Source organism: Cryptotermes secundus, unplaced genomic scaffold (genome assembly GCF_002891405.2).
Source record: "Cryptotermes secundus unplaced genomic scaffold, Csec_1.0 scaffold649, whole genome shotgun sequence".
Taxonomy (NCBI): Eukaryota; Metazoa; Arthropoda; class Insecta; order Blattodea; family Kalotermitidae; genus Cryptotermes; species Cryptotermes secundus.
In genome coordinates this window covers 623,110-643,968 of record NW_019738882.1, presented here as the reverse complement: position 1 = coordinate 643,968, position 20,859 = coordinate 623,110, and the positions used below count along the sequence as shown (strand labels likewise).

The 20,859-nt window shown below is 38.8% G+C and overlaps 1 protein-coding gene across 4 annotated transcripts; it reads right to left on the bottom strand.

Annotated features, from left to right (window-relative positions):
• Positions 1 to 2,365: 2,365 nt before the first annotated feature.
• LOC111871234 (carbohydrate sulfotransferase 11) lies at positions 2,366 to 17,282 on the bottom strand. 4 transcript variants are annotated; one of them, XM_023864196.2, is made up of 5 exons: positions 16,849 to 17,276; positions 16,411 to 16,570; positions 14,747 to 14,804; positions 10,813 to 11,039; positions 2,366 to 4,831 (listed from the first exon to the last, which is right to left on the bottom strand). In XM_023864196.2, exons 4-5 carry the CDS (start codon positions 10,966 to 10,968, stop codon positions 4,154 to 4,156), a joined length of 834 nt encoding a protein of 277 aa, XP_023719964.1. In that variant the 5' UTR covers positions 10,969 to 11,039; positions 14,747 to 14,804; positions 16,411 to 16,570; positions 16,849 to 17,276; the 3' UTR covers positions 2,366 to 4,153. The 4 variants fall into 4 exon arrangements, with proteins under 4 accessions (XP_023719964.1, XP_023719963.1, XP_023719962.1 ...); XM_023864195.2 differs by lacking the exon at positions 14,747 to 14,804 and having other exon boundaries at positions 16,411 to 16,603; positions 16,849 to 17,282; XM_023864194.2 differs by lacking the exon at positions 14,747 to 14,804 and having other exon boundaries at positions 16,849 to 17,282.
• Positions 17,283 to 20,859: the final 3,577 nt, after the last annotated feature.

The following is a 20,859-nucleotide window of genomic DNA, read 5'->3' as shown; positions in this document are numbered from 1 at the left end:
CTAACTAGTTTCATAGGCATCGCAAACCTTATCAGAATATTGTACAATACTTCCCTCTTAACTGAATCATAGGCTTTCTTGAAGTCTACGAATAGCTGATGCACTCTCTAATTGTACTCCCATTTTATCTTCAGTATCTCAAAAATGCAAATGATCTATATGGTAGTTTATCTGTTACGTCGAAACCCACATTGATGATACCCAATAATTTCATTTATGTATTGACATAACCTTGAAAGAAGAATATTGGATGTTACGTCGAAACCCACATTGATGATACCCAATAATTTCATCTATGTATTGACATAACCTTGAAAGAAGAATATTGGATAAAATTCTGTATGAAGTTGACAGCAGTGGATATGCCATGATAATTACTACTGTCAGTTTTATCACCCTCCTTGTGAACTGGTACAATAATAGATTCCTTCCATTGATCAGACAATTTTTCCTTATTCCAAATATAATTAGCTTATGCATCTCAGAAGGTAATATTTCACCTCCTGCTAGAATAAGTTCTGCTGGAATCTGATCACTACCTGGAGATTTATACCTCTTTAATTTTGAAATAGGAATTTCAACCTCAAAAAGGCTATGATCAGGTACTAACCGCTCAGTTGTATGTATTTCTATCTGCCTAACATCACTGACCCTATGTACATTCAATAAATAAAATAAGTAGTTCTTCCACCTATTCAAAATGTTGTGGGAATCTGCAAGCAGATCACCATTCTCATCCTTCACTAAGTTACTTCTAGGCTGATAACCCCTCTTGAGTCATTTAGTCCTCTAATATTTTTGTTCTTACTGTTCATTGCAAGCTCATCAATTTTGTCTTTCAGATATTCCCTCTTTTTATTCCTGNAACGGAATAAAAGCCGGCTGAGCAGCAAGCGAGAGTCAGTGTGTTACCAACAGTTCTCAAGGTAGCAGCCTGCGAGTGTGCAATAACTAAGAAGTCAGCGAGTGGAAGACTTATTGTGTGCTTTTGAGACTTAGTGAGTGCTGTAGTACAGTCATATCNAGCTCATCAATTTTGTCTTTCAGATATTCCCTCTTTTTATTCCTGATATGCCTGCTGGTTTCACATTTTATATTGTTTAGATTATCCCCAATTATTTTGATTGGTTCCTGTAACCATTGTAATTTGGCTTGTTTCCTTCGGTCTACTAATTCTGAGCATCCTTCAGTTCGTAATAACATAAACTATCCTTGGCAGAAATTTTGATATTCTAATAGTTTCCCAAGCTTTAAACCAATTAACGATCTCTATGGCGTATTCTGTAACGAAACACGTTACAATATCATCAATTTTATCTCCTGTTGGGGANTTCCCAAGCTTTATTAACATCCACCTCAGTGTCTAAGTTTTCCAAAAGCTGTGAGCATATTTGAGATTTCAACACAATACTTCTCCTTACCCTCTACCTCATTTAATATCTTGAGAATGAACCTCGCCATATGAACTCTGTGCATTGTTTGTTTCTTCACTGCAAGTCTTTTTNAATTAACATGCCACCACGTTTCCGCAACCAAGTTAGGAATCATCTGGACAGAGATATAGCTGGGAGATGGATCAGCAGAGGTGGACAAATCGCTTGGCCTCCTAGGTTGCCAGATTTAACCACAGTTGATTTTTCGTGGAATTATATGAAGAACATTGTCTACCANTGCTGCCCTGAATGATTGGACATCAAGTATACTTGAATGCCATCTCCTGTCTATCTAAATATGGTCTATTGATTGTGTATCTTCCAATCAGGAGATGTCCAAATAAATTTATGGATGTTATGATGCGGGAACATCNGTAACACCAAACATGCTTCAAGAAACGTGGAACGAGGTCAAATCTCACTGGATATTTGTCGTGCTACCAAGGGAGNAGAACATTGTCTACCAGGGTAAGACTGACGAACTGCAACACCTGAGTGCCCACATAAGGGACGCTGTGGCTATGANTGTACTTCTGACACTAAGGTTTTTGATGTGGGAAAGTCTACTATAATTCCATTATCATTACTAATTTTGTGAAAACTCTCATTCCCAATCATTGGTTTGAAAATGTCTTATCTACCTACTTTGGCATTGAAATCTCCTAAAAAAATGTCATATGGTACTTCAGGAATTTATAACATACATGTTCTAGTTCTTTGTAGAACCTGTCCTTTATATTGTGACATGCTGCGCAACNAAAAAAAAACTTTTGATAGTTTCCCTTTGTAATGGTGTAACCTATACATGAGTATAATAAATGCTTTCTTAGATATAATTATTTTATTTTGGATACCTTTCATCCGGACACCCTGGATTATGCTTATTCATAAAGCAGGCAAAATATGCATTTATACGCACCATCAAACTATGTCTAAAATTTAAAAAAATGAATTCATGCATACAAATGAACATACTTTCTGGTTGCAAGAAATATGCATTTGCATTATAATTTGGTCCCTAGTTATAACTGTATTACCTTCAGAACATCCACATCTACTGTTGAAACACATCAGGACAATACAAACATTTTACACTAAAATGTTATGTATTGTTAATACGGCTGCTTTATAAATGATACTAGTAAAAAGCAAGTACTTTCATTATATTTCCATCATATATATATTAAATAAAAATTCTAAAAAAGTAATACAATATAGGACTGTTACATATTGTATGTCAGGTAAAAATAAACAATATACATTCTCATTCTTTATGGTAGGCATACCAGCTCCCAAATAACGACACAACCTTCTGAAATCTGATGAGCAATATGCAGACACATATTCATTTTAATAACATAACATACACACATTACAAAATATATTATAATGCTTATTGCACTTGCATGTACACATGTTCTTGTAAAACTGCTAGCTCATCATAAGGAGCATGCATGCCCCAGTTTCTCATTCAAATGACACAGAATTATATATAAAAATGTGGATGAAAATCTTTGCAACCTACTGCCAAATTATCACACTTCAATAAATAAATGTTTTGGGGATCTCCTTTTTGAAATGTCACAACCTTCACTCCAATAAACAAAGCACTGTATACTTCTAATTAAAATGAAAACCCATGAAGTTACTTCTTTAAGAATACCACACTAACAAGAGCCATCCCTAGGATATGGCAAGATGAGCAATTGAGAAGACTCCTACATTCTGTTAAATTTATTCAGTAAAACCAAGCACTGACAACAGCACTTGTCATTACTACAAATTCTACAGGTACAGATTAGATGGCTCTTCTAACCTAATGATAACCACACTTTATAATACTGAAAAGATATCTTCTATTGGCAAGAATTTATATATATTGCACTGGATTAAAATCATAATTATACTGATATTTCTGGGCTTATACTACAGCATATTTCAACTGCTAAATTATTTCTGTTGAATTACAACCCAGAGCAGTCTGAAATCTCATACCTGACGTTCAAGGAGCCGGTACAGCATAGTCAGTAACGCGAATGCTGGAACCACAGAAATATCAAAGACACGTCCATTATCAGGTGACAGCATGCACAAATCTCTCTTAACCACAAGTCAAGGTACTGCTGAGGACACTGTCACCTAGGCAGCCTGCCACAAGGCTACACCAGACAAATCAAAGTTCAAGGAGCAAGATTAGAAGGCTTCCAGTGCCATGAGACAGTAAAATAAGGTAATGAGTCCGGTGGGACTTGTGACCGAGATCACTGTGCTAGTGAGGGCCAGCAGCAATTTACCAGCCAGCCAGAGTTCAAGCCTGGTTAGCCTGCTCCCTCAGTGAAACAAGGAACTAAGATGAAGTGGAAACCAGAAAATGACAATGCAGGACAGAAGGGGGAGCAAGTTGTGGGGTGGGGGGTCAGTCAGTCAGTTGTAAACACTTGTAGATGAGGAACTAATGCCCAATAGTTCCATTTCTTACCTGAACCCACAGTGTTGTGATTTCTCATGACAATATTATATTTCAGTAACTTAAAGTATCAGATATTTTTACGCATCATTCATCATTTGGGGCAGTGTCTGCCTATCTTAAAACTACTACCATGATCTGTTATTAAAACTGTAGTAACAAAATATAAACTGGGCTAAAAAACAGTAGGCCGGCCTAATGAAGTAATGCCCTTCGCAGGCATTATTACCTGAGAAAAGCAGACATGATTAATTCAACCCATTTCATAGCCTAAAAATTCTTGTAAATTATATCCAAATAATTTGAAATCCATAATATATACATTATACAACTGCCTAATAATATCTTGTTGGAGACTATCAAAGTATTTTCGAAGCTTTGATGTAGTGCTTGATGATTTTGGGGCTCGTGGGAAGGATATTCCTTTTTCTCCTACCTGCTTTAGTATAAACTCTGAATCTTGGTCTAATGTCTCATATTTACCAATAATATCATAATTGATTGAGCATGGGTGGCACAGGTCATAGATTGGTCTCCAGTGTTCATTTAGCACACCTTCTTGTCCTACTAAATATGTAGCGAATTCTTTAAAAGTGACATCATCACCTTTTGTCAGTGATTCATTTGAAGGATTTTGTCGGTAATGTTTGATGATATGTCGCCCAAATCGAGACTGAAAATACTTTGAACTCTGATAATGTTGTTCTAGTTTGTTACGATATGCTGACAGCAATCGTTCAAATGGATGGCGAACAAACAGAAACTTTGTGAATGTATGCAAGATGCTGTCAATTTCCATCGACGAATAGTTGCTAAGCCTGGTAATAACATCTTTCTGATGAGCTGCACTGGCTGGAATCTTGAGGGGATCTGTAGTATTAGCCAATCCAATCAGAATCATGAATACGCGCTTCCAGTTTGTGCATGCTACCTGAAAAAAAAGGTAATCATTATATTAGTGTTCAATTCTATGAATGGAAAAAAGCCACATCCAGCTGTGAAGTCAAAGTGGGTACCACCTGTATTCTGTGATATGAGCTGTTATCATTTTGTGCATCTTTGTTTTTTTAAAAAAAGTACCAAATTATAACTTCTTAAGTATCTACCTTACATGATCAGTTGCCTTGGATCCTTTAACTGATCAAAGCCTTTGTTATGAGAGCTATACTGAAAAGTTATGGAATGAACTGTAAGTGGAGATGAATCCTACAGAGCTGGATCATATATAGGTAAAGACTCTATAATGACTGTGTTCTAGGTTACAATTCTGTGCAGTCTAATAGTTGGTTACCAACACTAGGTAGAAACGTACTGCCTCCTTCTTCTGGGTATAATTGAGTCACTTCGGGAAAGTAGCTGGTTATAAAATGGATAGATGGGAAGACAAGACCCAGACTGGCCACTGGGAATAACTGGTCCTGAGAAGGATAGAAAGAAGAGAAGATGGTTGCACCCAAAGCAAGTCAAAAGATTCTCAGTCACACTGAGAAGGAACATGGGAAGGCCATTTTCAAGGACAAGTCTTGTTCTGGCTTGCCCATAGCATGGGAATATTTTACTCTACCTTTCGCCTGTCCTTGAGGAGCTTGACCTTTCATGGTCTATGGTTCCTACTGGCCAATCTGAGCCCACTCACCCCTTCCCCATCCCTAACTCTGATCGGCCACTGTTGTCCTCCCCATTCCTCCCGCCCATTTCTATATAAAACTAGATGCTTTTTTTGGATGGCTCACTTCTACTCTGAAGATGGAGACAGTATGTTTCTCTGAAAAACTGTGTGGGAGTCTCCAACAGTGAAGAGCTACCCAATTGGACCTCACCATGGCAGCTTCAACACCCATTGGTTTGTGCGCAGCCTATGTGACAAAAGTATAAAGATGGGGATGTCCAACTCACTAGCATGAGTCGCATGTTACACTTACATCAATACAGGAGAACAAGAGAACACTGCAACAGCAGGTATACTAGTAGCAGCCATGGCAGCTGACACCACCAGCAATAGCCAGCACTCATTAGGCCAACTGGTCTTGCCATCATGTCTGTGATATTCATTGTAACAGTAACAAACATTTATTACAGTTTTACATGGTTGTCTCCTAGAACACTGACATCCCACGACCAATATCCACCTACAATTCTACATGGTGTCCATAACCCAGAAGACAACAATATGGATCCCCAGTGTTGCAAAAATCTCAAATCTTATACAGTCATTAATGCCGTAAAAGTAATATTACATGTTTCATAGGCAACGTGACAAGAAATTGCGTGGGTCTTTGATTTAGACCAATATGTTTATTGGACACTCACTTTTTACACTCACAAATATAATTATTCGCACTTATAACGTCTTCGGATGTTTCCTCTTCAGTGTTATACACTCTCGTACCATTAATCTCAGTGAAATGGCTTCTGCTTTGCTTGGAGCCCAACTGTCCTTAGCTCTCGTCAGATACGAACTCTACTGGTCTCTTGTCGGACACAAACTAACTGGTCTCTTGCCGGAGTTGGACTGTTATATCTTGCACTTGGGGTGAATAGGGAACACCTTGTCAAAGGGTTTAGTTTCACCCGCTGCTTTGCAAACGAATCTCTTGTTGCCGTGGGAATATATTTTTACTGCCTCAAATAATTTGTTGCTTAGATATTGCTAGCCTTTTTGTAATGGTGGAAAACCAGTGTTAGCTTCTGTGTTCTTCAAGCGGTTTCCTAGATAGCATGCTTCCTCAGTGTCCGTTGCATAGTGATGGGTGTCTTATAGTCTGGCTTTCAGGCAGCACGTCACAGTACCAACAATTTGATTCACATTTCCACACATAAGAGTGAAAATGCAAAAGTATTTCATGGTTTGATGATTTGGGTTGTATAATTTGGTACTGGATGAAAAGAGAGTTCAAAGACATGAAAGTATCAAAATACAGACTGTAACTGTCCTCAAGTATTCAAACACACAAAGTTAACAAATATTTGTAGAGTATCCAGTTGGTGTGACAATAAAATAAATGGACAGTTGTACTCGTAAAGTAACTGGCAAACTCATGTAGGCTCACATGACTAGAGGAGCCACCTGTTTCATGTCAATCAATAGAATTCAGTTCATATTGTCTCTCCAGCAAGTACTTCATTTGCATATTATTCTGTTTATCAAAAAATGTGAAAAGATTTTCTCAAAGATTTCTTCAAGTTGTTAAAAGAACCAGAATTTTTGGAACAAGTATAAATGATCATGAGATTTAAGTTATCAAGTATGATCAGAAATCAAAATACCACAACTTCCAATGGAAAAGTCCAGACATCCGAAGATCTAAAAAGAACAAATGTAAAAATTAAAGACCAACTACACATGACTTGCTTTCTGATAACAAAGCAATAATCAATTACTATTTTATTTATTCTGTAACAGTCAACCAAGTATTCTCCTCCAGTTCTGCNATATATATATATATATATAACCATGCTCTAAGTACATCTGACTTTATTTTGGCATTTATGGAAGGGTACAAAGATATGGGCCACCAGATTTGTAAGGTTTTATCCCAAACCATTTCTGCAAAAAATTCAAGTAACTGGTATTTATTTCTGGAGCCCCACCAAACCCAATATCACAAGCTCTGCACAAAAAAAAAAGATAAAAAGGTAAAGCTCTTGCTGTGCTTAAGCACCACACCATGATGATGTACAGGGGAAGAGAGGTATAGCTCCACCATTCTTGACCTTGGCACCAGATGGAGGTGAGTGGTCAGCTTCACACTCCCTGCTACTTTACCGCTGGGAAAACAGCCCCTCGTGTGCACTGGACAGGAGGCTGGGTGGGTCCCAGAGCCAGTCTGGACATTATGAAGAAGAGAAAAATTTTGATCTTGTAGGACTTGAAACTTGGCAGTCCAGCCAATAGCATGCTGTTATACCGACTGAACTATCATGATTCCTCCCACATTAATATGCATATACTGATCAATTTCATCATTCTGGATTTTTGATACTTCAACTGTGTTTCTCTCTGTTTCTCTCCAGAATGCTGATCACTGCTGCTCACACTTCCCTCACACAGTTATGCTGGTGGCGTAACTGCAATTGGACCTCATTCTTCATCATGTTCATACTCATCTATTAAATCTCGCACATCATGCATTGTCTCTTCACAACCTCACCCCAGTTAATGCTGAATAACTTGAGGTTAACATAACACTGTTAAGTACAGGGTGAATCGTATAAAACCGGCCCGATGAATTTGCTAATAATTCCGCAGGTGATGCATATAACCGCTCACAATTACGACATAATAATCCATGGGCTGTACTGAGTCGAATGGTGTGCGCATGATCCAGCAAGTGGCAGCCCTTATGCTGCAAGGTCAAGGACAATCCCGAAACGTGTCTGCAATGCTCAGGCGACAGTCATGATAAGATATGTGTAAATTACTTTAATATCTGTATGCTATATTTTATATTACAGCTCATTTCGTCGGGCCGGTTCTATATGAATCACCTTGTAACACAAATAAACCATCAATTGGATGGTTTAATGTTCTCATGACAGTGACTGATGATTCCTGTCTTCTGGGATGTAATGCCACATAGTTCAATATAGGATTACCAACATTTCTTCTACCCTGATGATGAAGGCAGCAGGTTACTCCATAATACAGGTAACAATCTAGCGCACTGCACAGTATCATATTTCAGAAGACAAGAATCATTACACAAACAACTAACCTTGTAGGATTTGGGGTTCTCAAGTGGTGGTTACGAAGAGTTCTTTCTAACTTGTAGGACAAAGTCCACTGGAAGTCAACCAACATTTCAATGATCATGTTGCTTCCATTTTCAGGGTCAAAGAATAAGTCAAGCGATAAACCAGCATGCAGCTTAATAATTCCTTCATGCTGGTTTCTTGCTTGGCTTACTCTCTGACCCTGAAGGTGGAGGCAACATGTCTCTCTGAAACATCTGTTGAATTTCAACGGCTTACATGACATGATATCCCAGCAGATTATTTTCTTGACAAAATTCTGTTCTTAATGACCAATCTTGTTTCTTGGATTTACAATGGTAACAAAAAGAGTCCTTCCGCACAGTATTCAATACCAATTTATCATCCAGATCTTCAGCATCTATTAAACTTTTGAGATATTCAAACTCCATTATCAGAGCATAAAAGAAAAAGAGCATATTAATTTATTTAACTGAATAGAGGATTTTAATCCAAAATTCCCTGGTAGTACAATGCTAGAGGCTGGATTCTGACACGACTAACAGAAATAGTATTGGAAAAATGCAATGCTTGGCTTACTCCACTGTGTGTACATCCCTTTACAACAGTGCAACTCCAAAGCAAAATATGACTAAAAAAATATGATTAACTACAAAAAAAAAAATGCTATCACAAAACCGAAAATGAATTATGTAAAGAGGGCAACTGTATTTTAAGCTACCTTGTTGTACTCACATGCAAAGTTCAACCTTACCGTAAACAGCTTACTAAATTGTGTCTGATATGGAACAGAAGATTTTTAAGTTAGATGAGTAGTCTAGTAAGGTAATCACTCAATGTTGATAAGTTGCATTAAAACAAAAGAAACAAAAAAAAACTACGTGGCCTGTAGTCCGCAAGCGAACTATACAGATCGAGTGGATAGAGTCTGTCATGTGGTCAGCGCAACGGTTATCCACGGCCGTTAATTTCTGTTTTCTAGACCGGAGCCGCTATTTCCTTTAGAAACACCTCTTCAATTAGCCTCACAAGGCTGAGTGGACCCCATTAGAGAGCCCATTACTTCTCAGAATATCTGGTAGCGCCTGGAATCGAACCCAGGACCTCTGGATCTGTAGCCAGGAACTTTGACCACTATACCACATGGGTGGTTGCATTAAACATACTCTAAATATTAAAAGTGAGCACATATCATGACTTAAATCATCTTACATATTATGAGGTGGGCAGGGCATGTAGCACAAATAGGGGAGAAAAGGAATGCATATAGCATATTGGTGGGAAAACTAGAAGGAAAGAGACCATAGGGAAGACCAAGGCATAGGTGGGTGAACAATATTGAAATGGAGATTAGGAGATAGGATGGGATGTTATGGATTGGACTGATCTGGCTCAGGATAGGGACCAGTGGAGGGCTCTTGTGAACATGGTTATGAACCTTCGGGTTCCATAAAATGCTGGGAAATTCTTGAGTAGCTGCAGATTTGGCTTCTCCTCAAGAAGGGCTCAGCTCCATAAGTAAATAAGTAAGTATAAATGAATGAATGAATGAATGTAGGAGGGGTAGGCCTTCTCGGCCCTTGCACCACGACCTACAGTGGTCTACTGTGCTTCCCCTTTTGATTATCCCCTCAGCAACCCTGCGCTTCGAATGAAGTAAGTACATTATTTTCTTACAGAACTGATGAACAGGCAGTACTGCTTTTCTTTATTCTTTATTTCTATGAAAGAAAAACAGACAATATTAATGTCATGTACATTCTGTGAAAGCCACATGACTGGCAAGAAAATTTTCAATTCTGTTCAAAATTTCATGAAGAAAAAGTAAAATTAATTGCTGTACATCTATTTACATGTGCCTTGATGGAGCCTAAGCAATGGCATAGTGGCAAGCATCAAGCTGCATGACCTACCAACAAGCTCATGCTAAAAGATGTAAAATGTATCAGAAATAAGTACTGGACATAGCAATAAATTTGGAGGTTACATAAAAGTAACTTTTTCATAGGGACATGAATGCCAAACATACAACACTATTAGTGCAAACAAAATGACGTGTTCCTATAAACATTCCAAAACTGAACCTATTTCAAATCTCAATTAGGTTTGCAGTTTTAAGAAATGTAAAATATACTCGTATGTAGTTATGAACTAATTACAATGACAGGACAAAAAGCAGTTTGCTTCTGTAATACATACCTTGGGTACATAACAGTAAAGTAATCTATGTTTCTGGTCAACCAATAAATGATCATACATCTCTCTGTATTTTGTAAGGTTTGTCTGATGTTTAATGTCCTGCATATAGCTATGACACATTTTCTGAAGATGTTCTTGCCGATCCAAATATACCATGCGGGTTAGCAGGATCTGATTGGAGTCATTGGAAAACAGATGACGATACACAAGTGGCTGTAATGTTCGATCTGTAAAAATAATAATTGTGATTCAAAGTCCCATGCATAAACTTACTAAATTGTTGAAGATTCAGCACTTGCACTATATCAAGCCACTGCTTTGCAGTGAAACTTGATTACAGCAGATAATACCAAAATGACATGACTCCATTGCCCACTAGTATCCTTTCTCTGAGATGATCCTTGATAGATACATTTGAAATAAACACCATGAAGGAACACAGCTTCTCATGTGAGACAATATTCCTTTAAGTAAGCGGATATTTCGCCTCCTAACGCAAACACTGGTACCTTCATCACAGTGGGGGTAACACCTGAAAACTGGTCTACCTAAGCCACGGTGTAAGGCATTGTGCCGAGGGCTGCATGGCACTGGGGTGGAATTTATCCAGTGTCATTAATGATATCCTCGGGGCACCAGGCAGCTCACCATTATATTTCCCCTCCCACCCACATGGGGTGCTGCGTGTGGTGACCTCTTAGCTCCATTCTATTCATGGGACTGCATATGGATAACAAGGAAAAGAAAACAGGTCTTCAAGATGCTAAAAGGAAGAGAGACTTCAGCTGGGGGCCAGGAGTTCTGACGCAACATCAAGGGGTTGCTAGCGCAATCAGCAAACCCACAGTTGAGCTTTCAGCCAAGGGCAGGGGTGAACCAGTAGTGAGAAATCTGCCTGAAATAACAGCTAGGACCCCTCTCTTGGGAGGCAACACTACTAACAGACAACTGCAGGGAATCAGCAGTTCTGGCACTCCTTTTGAAGAACGTCAGACTCTTAGCCTCTGGAGCAGTCAGGCGCCACCTAACATACACAAAACTGTGTGAATGCACTATGTGGAAGCTAACAAAGCGAGGACAAGGCAAGCAGGAACCAGATGCACCCAGCACCTGGGCAACATAGGCATGCCTAAGCAGGCAGAAACCCTGACTGGGACCTCTAACAGGCCTGAGGGTAGTAGCCATACTAAAAGGGTCAGACCTCCAAAAAGGCCCAGGGAATCTAGTGGACCAGGGACTTACAAGGAAGCTCTGACCAATAAAAGATAGCTATCTTCAAGGAAAACCATCCTGAAGATCAACTGAGAGAGAATGAACAAGATCACATCTTTGAAACTGGGAAGAGTGTTTCCTCGAACTCCGAAAGGAGGTGTCCTCCCCCCTTCACCTGAGGACAGAAATAGTTTCAGTTTCCGAAACATTGTGCTTTCTAACCTCTAGAATACCAGACGATGGAAAAAGTCCAAAACCCAGTAATTCTGTTATACACCATTGTCAGAACCCTTCAGAACCAAGTTGTGAGCTCATCATCACCTCAGCATACCTTCCATATGATTCAGAAGAACCATGGCCATCTAGGGAACTGAGTGATGTCATAAACTACTGCTGAAGCAGGAAAATGCAACTCATCATTGGGTGTGATGCCAATGCACACCACATATTATGGGGCAGCACCGGCACCAATCCCAGCAGGGAAAGCTTCATGGAATATCTGGTGAATTCGAACCTCAACATTCATAATCAAAGTAATGAGCCTACCTCTGCAGATTGCAAAAGAAAGGAGGTTACTGCTTAACAATAGGGACCAATAATATAGGAAACCTGATAGTTAACTGGTGTGTATTTGATGAGCTGTCCTTGTCAGACTACAGGTAAGAATGCTTTCAAATAGGTAATATAGCTATAACTTGAGTTACTTTTAGAGATCCCAAAAGAACCAACTGGAAGTCATATAAATATAATCTAAGGGGAAATCCTGAGACCATGATATGAAGTGTATGCATGATAAGGGACACACATTTGGCTGCTGAACAGCTGCAACAGGCAATCATCTTGTCCAATCATAATACCTGTCTAAGCAAGACCACTCACTCACCAAGGACGGCACTTTGATGGAATAAAAAACTGAGTGGGCTGAGAGCAAAAACAAAATGGGATCTAACATAGGCAAAATGACAGGTCAGTGGGATGCCTACAAGGAAACCCTCACCTGTTATAACAAGAAAATTAGGAAACCCAAATGTTTGTCATGGATCTGCTCCATGATGGAAAGCAGGAACATAACTGCAGTGTCAGGAGAAACTGTGAGGGGGATCCACATCTAGGGGATGTCCACAAGGGTGTGTGTGTATTTACCTCTGCTGTGGAACTTCACTGTGGATGAACTTCTATAGGGACAGTAATGATAACGATTATTATTATTATTATTATTATTATTATTATACAATAGGATATTCAGATGATACTGCAATCTTAATCAAAAAAATTTCCCGCGACTGTGTCAGAGCTATTACAGAAAACTCTAGTCATAGTGTAATAGTGGTGCGATAAGACAGATTTGTCCATAAACCCTAATAAGACAGCAATAATACCTTTGACTAGGAAGAGGGACATTAGGGGACCCAAGGAACCAACCCTCTTCAATAATACAATCCAGCTATCTAAGAGGTAAAGTGCTTTGGACTAACCTTAGACTATGAGCTAACACAGAAAAACTGGCTCGATAGGGTAACCAACAAGGCTACAGGATCTTTTGAATGTGTCAAGGCAAATTTGGAAAAACTTTGAGACTGAAACCAAAGGTGATGTATTGGATCTACACCGTGTTTGTAAGACCCAGCGTCACCTACGCTGCCATTGTGCAGTGGCCTAGGGTCAAATTCAAAACACATGAAACTGAACTAACAAATTGCAAAGGATAGCCTGCTGGGTATTACTGGAGCAATAAGGACAGCTCCTGAGGTTCTTCTTGGACTTACCCCACTGCACTTGCAGTTGGGGGTTGAGACCAGAGCAGGTACTTATAGACTGTACTGCAATGATCATTGGAAACCCAACTCTGAAGGTTTAGGACATGCATAGATGACTCAGTGCATGAAAGAGGAACCCTTCCTACAGTTGGGGACTGACAGAATATACTGAAACATGTCTATGACAAACAATTCAGTCAGATTCCTAACAGAACTGAATGGAAAGACAGATTTTCACCTGAGAAGAAGGGAGTATTAATCTGGTACACAGATGGCTCTGACCAACAAGGGCACTGGGGCTGGTGTGTATGGTTACGGCGCAAGGTGGAAGCTCAGCTTCCACCTTGGGAAATACACAAAAGTATTCCAGGCAAAAGTGTATGTCATCAAGGCACATGTAGTGGAGAATCTAGATAGGGACTATAAAAATAGAAACATTTATATTCTATCAGACAGTCAAGCTGCAATTGAAGCACTTGAAAATTACCAGATCAATTCAAAACTGGTTTGGGGCTGTCATTAATCCCTCATGAAAACTGACTAAATGTACCAGAGTCCAAATGATATGTGTGCCGGGTCACAAGGGTATTGAAGTTAATGAAACTGTCAATCAACTGGTAAGATTGTGGTTTGAATGTCCTTTCATAGGACCTGAACCAGCTTGCGGCATTTCAGCAGAAATTGCAAAGAAGGCAGATTGGACAAACAGAGACCATAGAAAATCCTTAACAGGACTCAAACAGGCAAAAGTATTCCTACAAGGACCCTCTGTCAGAAGAACGATGGAACTGTTAAAATTAAACAGACACCAGTTCCAGGGGATGACAGGATTACTTACAGAACACTGTCAGAGGAAAGGACACCTCTTCAAAATGGGATTGAAGGATATTCCCATTTGCAAAAGGTACCTAGAAAAAGATGAATCAGCCATATTCACCCTGTGTGACTATGAGGCTATAGCTTACCTAAGGTTCTGCCACCTGGGCCATTACCTTATGGAGCCAGGTGTTCACCAAGATGTCCCTGTAAGTAAGATACCACACTTCATTTGAAGTGTAAGATTGTTGAAGGACTGAAATAGTGGGGGATGCACAGTAAATTGTTATTACTTTGGGTATTCTCCTGCTTCAATTCCAATATATCTATTCTTTACTGTCTTTTATGGTTAACAACATGGATTCATATAAACTTATATTTGATATACACAATAGAAATAAAAGGTTTATAATTTTAATCTTTATCAACCTTCAGCCCGTCAGTCACTATATCTCAAGGGAGCTTATTATATGGGTATCACGGTGTTTAATAATCTTCCTGTTTTCATAAAGCAATTATATAACAATTTTATAGATTTTAAAATGGCTTTGAAAAAATTCTTATGTGATCATTCATTCTATACTTTAGATGAATATTTTGATTTTAGATTTGACAAAAATAATGATACTATTCACTTGTAATGACTGTCTGCCAAATGTTGTTGTGTTATGTTGTGTAATGTATGATTGATTATGTATGTTTTAATTGCTCCTCCTATATGACTGTTTCCACATCCTCAATTGTATGGATTTATGGAATGAAATAAAGAACTATGAACTATGAACTATTATATACAATTCTTTATTGGAGTCTGTCGTAACACAACAACATAACGGTCAAGGTAAATGTTACCTTAGCTACATGTTTCGGCTTATAATGCTGATTGTGATAGTATCACTATATTACTATCACAATGAAACTGCAGTTCAATAGTGTGTGAATAAAGTAATCATGTGTTTTGCTTTAACAGCCGAAACATGTAGCTAATGTAATGTTAACCTTGACCATTATATTGCTGTTACGACGGACTCCAATAAAGAATTATACAATTATACGATGTTAATCTGGTAGTGGATGTCATCTACATACATACATACAAAAAAACTAAAGTACATGATTTGTTTTCAATACACGTTCTCTTGTCATATAAGAAATATGTGAATCATACGTATTAATGATAATTTATTATATATGTTACTGACACTTAAGATTCAGCTTAAATTCTTCATGGAATGGATCCTGTGGCATGATTAAAACTAATCAATTATCATGTTCTGTCTAACACAACACAGGAGTATATAACATTCAATTTGCTTTATTAAAATCACAACATGTTTCGACCATTTTATCGGGTCATCATCAGGTGAATACAAAAGCTTAACAAGTGATCTACAGAACTGCAAAACACTTTCCCTCTTCATATGGTCTACACAGTTCAAAAGTAAAGACCATAGCCTAGTTAGGCTAGCAAACATCCATCAGTCCATGTGATGATGAACTGGAAAATGGCCACCATAAAGATGGAGACAGGAGAATGTTATTAAGAGTAATCTTAGGAAAGCGTATTGTGTGAAGAGAAGTGGGTGGTTCTGGCTAGGAATCCTATCCAGTCATCACGATTTGGTATTCAGATGCTGAATATTTTCATTCTGACAGCAGTGCTAAATTCAGTGATAAAAAACAGTTTTATGCTAAATTACCAATGCATTACATTTAACAACAGTTAGGGTACGTATGAATTCAGGAGTGAAGAGTTCATTTTTATAATAAACACACAATGTATAATAAATTTGTGTAATAATTTATAACATACCTGCAATACTTTCCAACTGAGATAAATTTCCTATGAAGAATATCATGCTTGTTGTACATATAATAAGTAGAATAAATAAGATAATTTTCATCTGCCAAATATTTGTCATGCTGTTTCAGGTAGGCATACCAGCTTCATTCTTGAATAAATTCGATCATTCCTGGTAATATAAAAATATTACCACAAATACAACCTTAAATTACAAAATGAAATTACAAAATGTCTAAAACAATTCATTTGGGTAATTATAAAACAATGAGTCGAACCTATAAGTCCAGGTCACCAGTTTAGTACTTGACCTACTGGTAAACTAGTTTCATCTGACCTACCTTACAACACTGTATTAAAACAATTAATTAATTAAAAAAGAGATGAACAAATTAAAGTCAGAAAATGTGTCAAATGATAAACGTATATACACCTACGAAATTTCATTACCTCAGTTCTTTCAAACTTGCACCAACCACTTCCCACCTGTCATTCACCAATTTCAAATTCAAGTTACGTTCGTTGTCGTACACCTGCTGGAATGAGAGAAGTGACAGAATTTGTCTACATTCCCATATATACCAACAATATTGTTCTTGCTGAATAAAGATTGGCAGGTCATTTATAGCAGAGGTCACACTTGCAGCGAAAAAAATACAAATATAATTGTATAATAAGTAAAAAACTTCAATGACATAACGGCAGACGACCCTTCAGAACGTTCTGAACGTACATCGATCGTCAAGTTCACAGAAGTACGGTTCAGGTCTTTTGCATACAGCTTTCGCATCGGTTCGAGACATTTTAAATCATCTCATGCGTACTTCAGTTGAAGGGCTGAGAAAATGAACTTCACGAATAGTGTATTTTCTGCGGTTTTACGACAAATACGATCAATACTACAGTTCATCAAATATAGATACGGAACTTAATGCTGTGGGAAACGTAAGACGGGCACGGATTACTAAGAATTACATTAGCACCATCTAAACACGAGAGTACAAGAGTTACTTGCACTAATCACAAATAATTCTACTGTTACTCGAAGATGTCGCATAGTCGCATATTTGAACCAATCACAAGAGCACCACAAGAGTGTGCATGTTTAACCTTATGGGTGTATAACTGGTGTCCGTGTAGGCAAAGGTTTGTCTGATAAATTTCCTATCCAGAATGATCTAAAACAAAGAGATGCTATATCGCCACTCCTTTTCAACTTTGCTTTAGAATATGCCATTAGGAAGGTCCAGGGAAACCAGTGGGACTGAAATTGAACGGGATACGTCAGCTATTGGCCTATGCCGATGATGTGAATCTACTGGGTGATAATGTAGATACCATAAAGAAAAAAAAAAAAAAAACTTTAATTGACGCAAGTAAAGAGGCTGGTCTAGAAGTAAACACAGAGGAAACTAAGTATATGTTGCTGTCTCGTCAATAAAATGCAGGTCAAAATCATGATATAAAGATAGGAAACAGATGTTTTGAAAATGTGTCACAGTTCAGATATTTGGGAACAACAATAACAGATCGAAACCTGATTCACCATTCAGTCCAGAACCTCTCGTCCTCTCGTCTGCTGTCCAAAACTTAAAAATTAGAATATACAAAACTATAATTTTGCCCGTGGTTCTGTATGGGCGTGAAACTTGGTCTCTGACATTAAGGGAGAAACAGAGACTGGGGGTGTTTGGGAACAGGGTGTTGAGGAGAATATTTGGACCGAAGAGGGTTTAAGTGACAGTAGGTTTGAGAAAACTACACAATGAGGAGCTTCATAATTTCTGTTCTCCAAGTATAATTAGATTGATCAAGTCAAGGAGGATGGGGTGGGCAGTGCATGTAGCACGAATGGGGGAGTCAAGGAATGCATATAGGAAAAGCATAGGTGGGAAAGCCAGAAGGAAAGAGACCACTGGGAAGACCAAGGCATAGGTGGGTGGACAATATTAAAATGGATCTTAGAGAGATAGGATGACTAAGAGTATAAGGTCCACTTCCTCTGGGGGAATAATTATTGTTTATATTATACGGGCAGTAGTATTTACAGTTTAGTAAAGTTGCCTTGCAGGTGGTTGAAACATAAAATACAAAGTGTAGTAACGTAAGGAACATGTTTCTTGTCTCGAGCAAAGTCTGTGTATGGTGTGAATTCTACACAGCCGGAGGAGACAAACGGCTTCCGTGTTTTGAATGAGACTATAACTAATATCTGTAATCATGCGGCGGTTTTAGTGTTCATTGTCCTATCTGATACATATGGTGTTCCAGGTATGCTTTATGTAATGGTTCATTGACAGTGTTATCAAACAGGGAGGAATGCAAGTTGGAATTATCGCAGTATAAGTAGTGGACCAAATCAGTCACAAACAGCTCTGCGAATCGAACACAGAACTTAATGTATTACTCAGGCCGCGCCATAGCTCAAGCGGTTAGTCGCTGGCTTCCCACGGCGGTGGCCCGGATTCGATCCCGGGTCTGGTCAAGTGGGATTTGTGGTGGACAAAGTGGCGCTGGGGCAGGTTTTTTCAGAGTACTTCGGTTTCCCCTGCCAATCTTCATTCCATCAATTGCTCCACAATCACCCTCACCTATCATCTGGGTCTGGTACAATAGCCCAGAAGTGGCAGCAGTACAAGGGACTTAGTCCCATCCTACTAGCAATAAAAGAAATAATGTATTAGTCCCACCCCACTAGCAATAAAAAAATAATGTATTACTCTCTTCCTTATGCTTGCTTCCTATTTAGTAATTAGGACTCCTCTGATATTTATTAAATTTGTGTTTTTCCTTCTCTAACGACAAATGAAGCAAAAGGAGGTTGGAGAAAATTACACGATTTTGAGATTTGTTATTTACGCTCTTCCCCATAATATTATCGGATGACTTGAAAGCACTATGGATGCTAAGAGAATAGTACATAACACGCATAAGGGAGATGTGAAAAGCACAGAAAAACTTATAGAAAACGCCAGCTGTGAGACGTACACAAGGAACGGAAGAAAATATAGAAATGAGTCTTTGGTGCAATGATTTCAACTGGCATAGGATAGGGCCCACTGACGGATAATTATGAACTAGGTAATAGATTTCGTATCCATAACACAAGAGAATTTGTGGATTAGTTTAGAGGTTATATGTACTGTATAACAAAAAGCTTCATTATTTATACTGTCACGTGTAGGGTGGTACGCGTGACGAAAATAATGGGTTTAAAATCAGATGATTCTATTTATTAGCATTTCGGATACAACTTCTCTTAATCACAATTAATAAAGCGCCATCGCTGATTTACACATTTTCCAGTTCACCGTTGCACACGCTCAAGGATTCTTCGTCTTCACTAGTCGTCTCCTGGCAACGAATCTCCACACAGAAACCAGCACTTCAAATCATTATGAAGTGTTCTTGTCATTTCTTGTTCAAGTACCCTGGAACTCAACTAAAACTCTCTATAGCTGTAAGCGGACTCGTGTTTTATAAACGCGGCACGGACAACACAGAAAATACAGTTCTACTCTTACGTAGCGCAGACCACTCATGAAACCAGATATATGATAGCTAAGTACTTTTAAAATGTGACGTCATTTTGCCTGCGTGGAATTGTGTTAACCGAATCGTTGCCTAGAATCGGGTTGCAAAACCCCGTTGTTCCATTATTTGGTAGTGTACTATTTATAAACGGCTGTTTCTGTGGCTCAACCGTTCTTGCACGAGCAAATACGCCACAATGAGGTTTCAGATATTACTAGGATAATCAATTCAAGGGAGTTGAGATGGGCCGGTTATGTAGCACTCATGGGAGAGGAGAAATTTCTATGCAAATCTTAGATTTCAGAAAGAAAAGAAAAGAGACCACAAGGAGTGCCCAGATATAGGTGGAAGGAAAGCGTTAAAACAGATCTTAAAACAATAGGATTGGAGTATGGGGACTGCATTCTTCTGGCTTAACTTTGGGAAAAGGCGGGCGGTTATGAAAAAGTTAATGCATCTTTGCGTTCTATTACTTAAAATATTGTGACATGTCAACCTGTTGTTGGGCGACGGGATGTGGAACGAGTTACCACGAAGGCAGACTCTTAATAAACAGTCGATTGCTAAGTTACGCAACAATGAAACGTGGTAATGCAACCCGCTTCTAAACACCAGCCGGTAAACAAGACTTCCATGAAGGCGCGATAACGTCATACTGCAGTAGTGAGTAGGGATCACGTGACTTCAGCGTTTCAGTAAGTGACGTCACATACCACCCCACCGAGACCGTTGCTACGCAACGGTCGGTAAACACCCCTTCTACGCAAAACTTAGGACGAACTGCGTTTTCCGTGCTGTCCGATTCGAGGCTGCGTGACGAGCCCGATCCACCGAGTGGAACTAGTTGTGGAACGGAATACAGAAGAATATAGGAGGTCGGCCTGTGAGGATGTAAAGTGTGATTGGAAGATTTTATGTGCAATATGT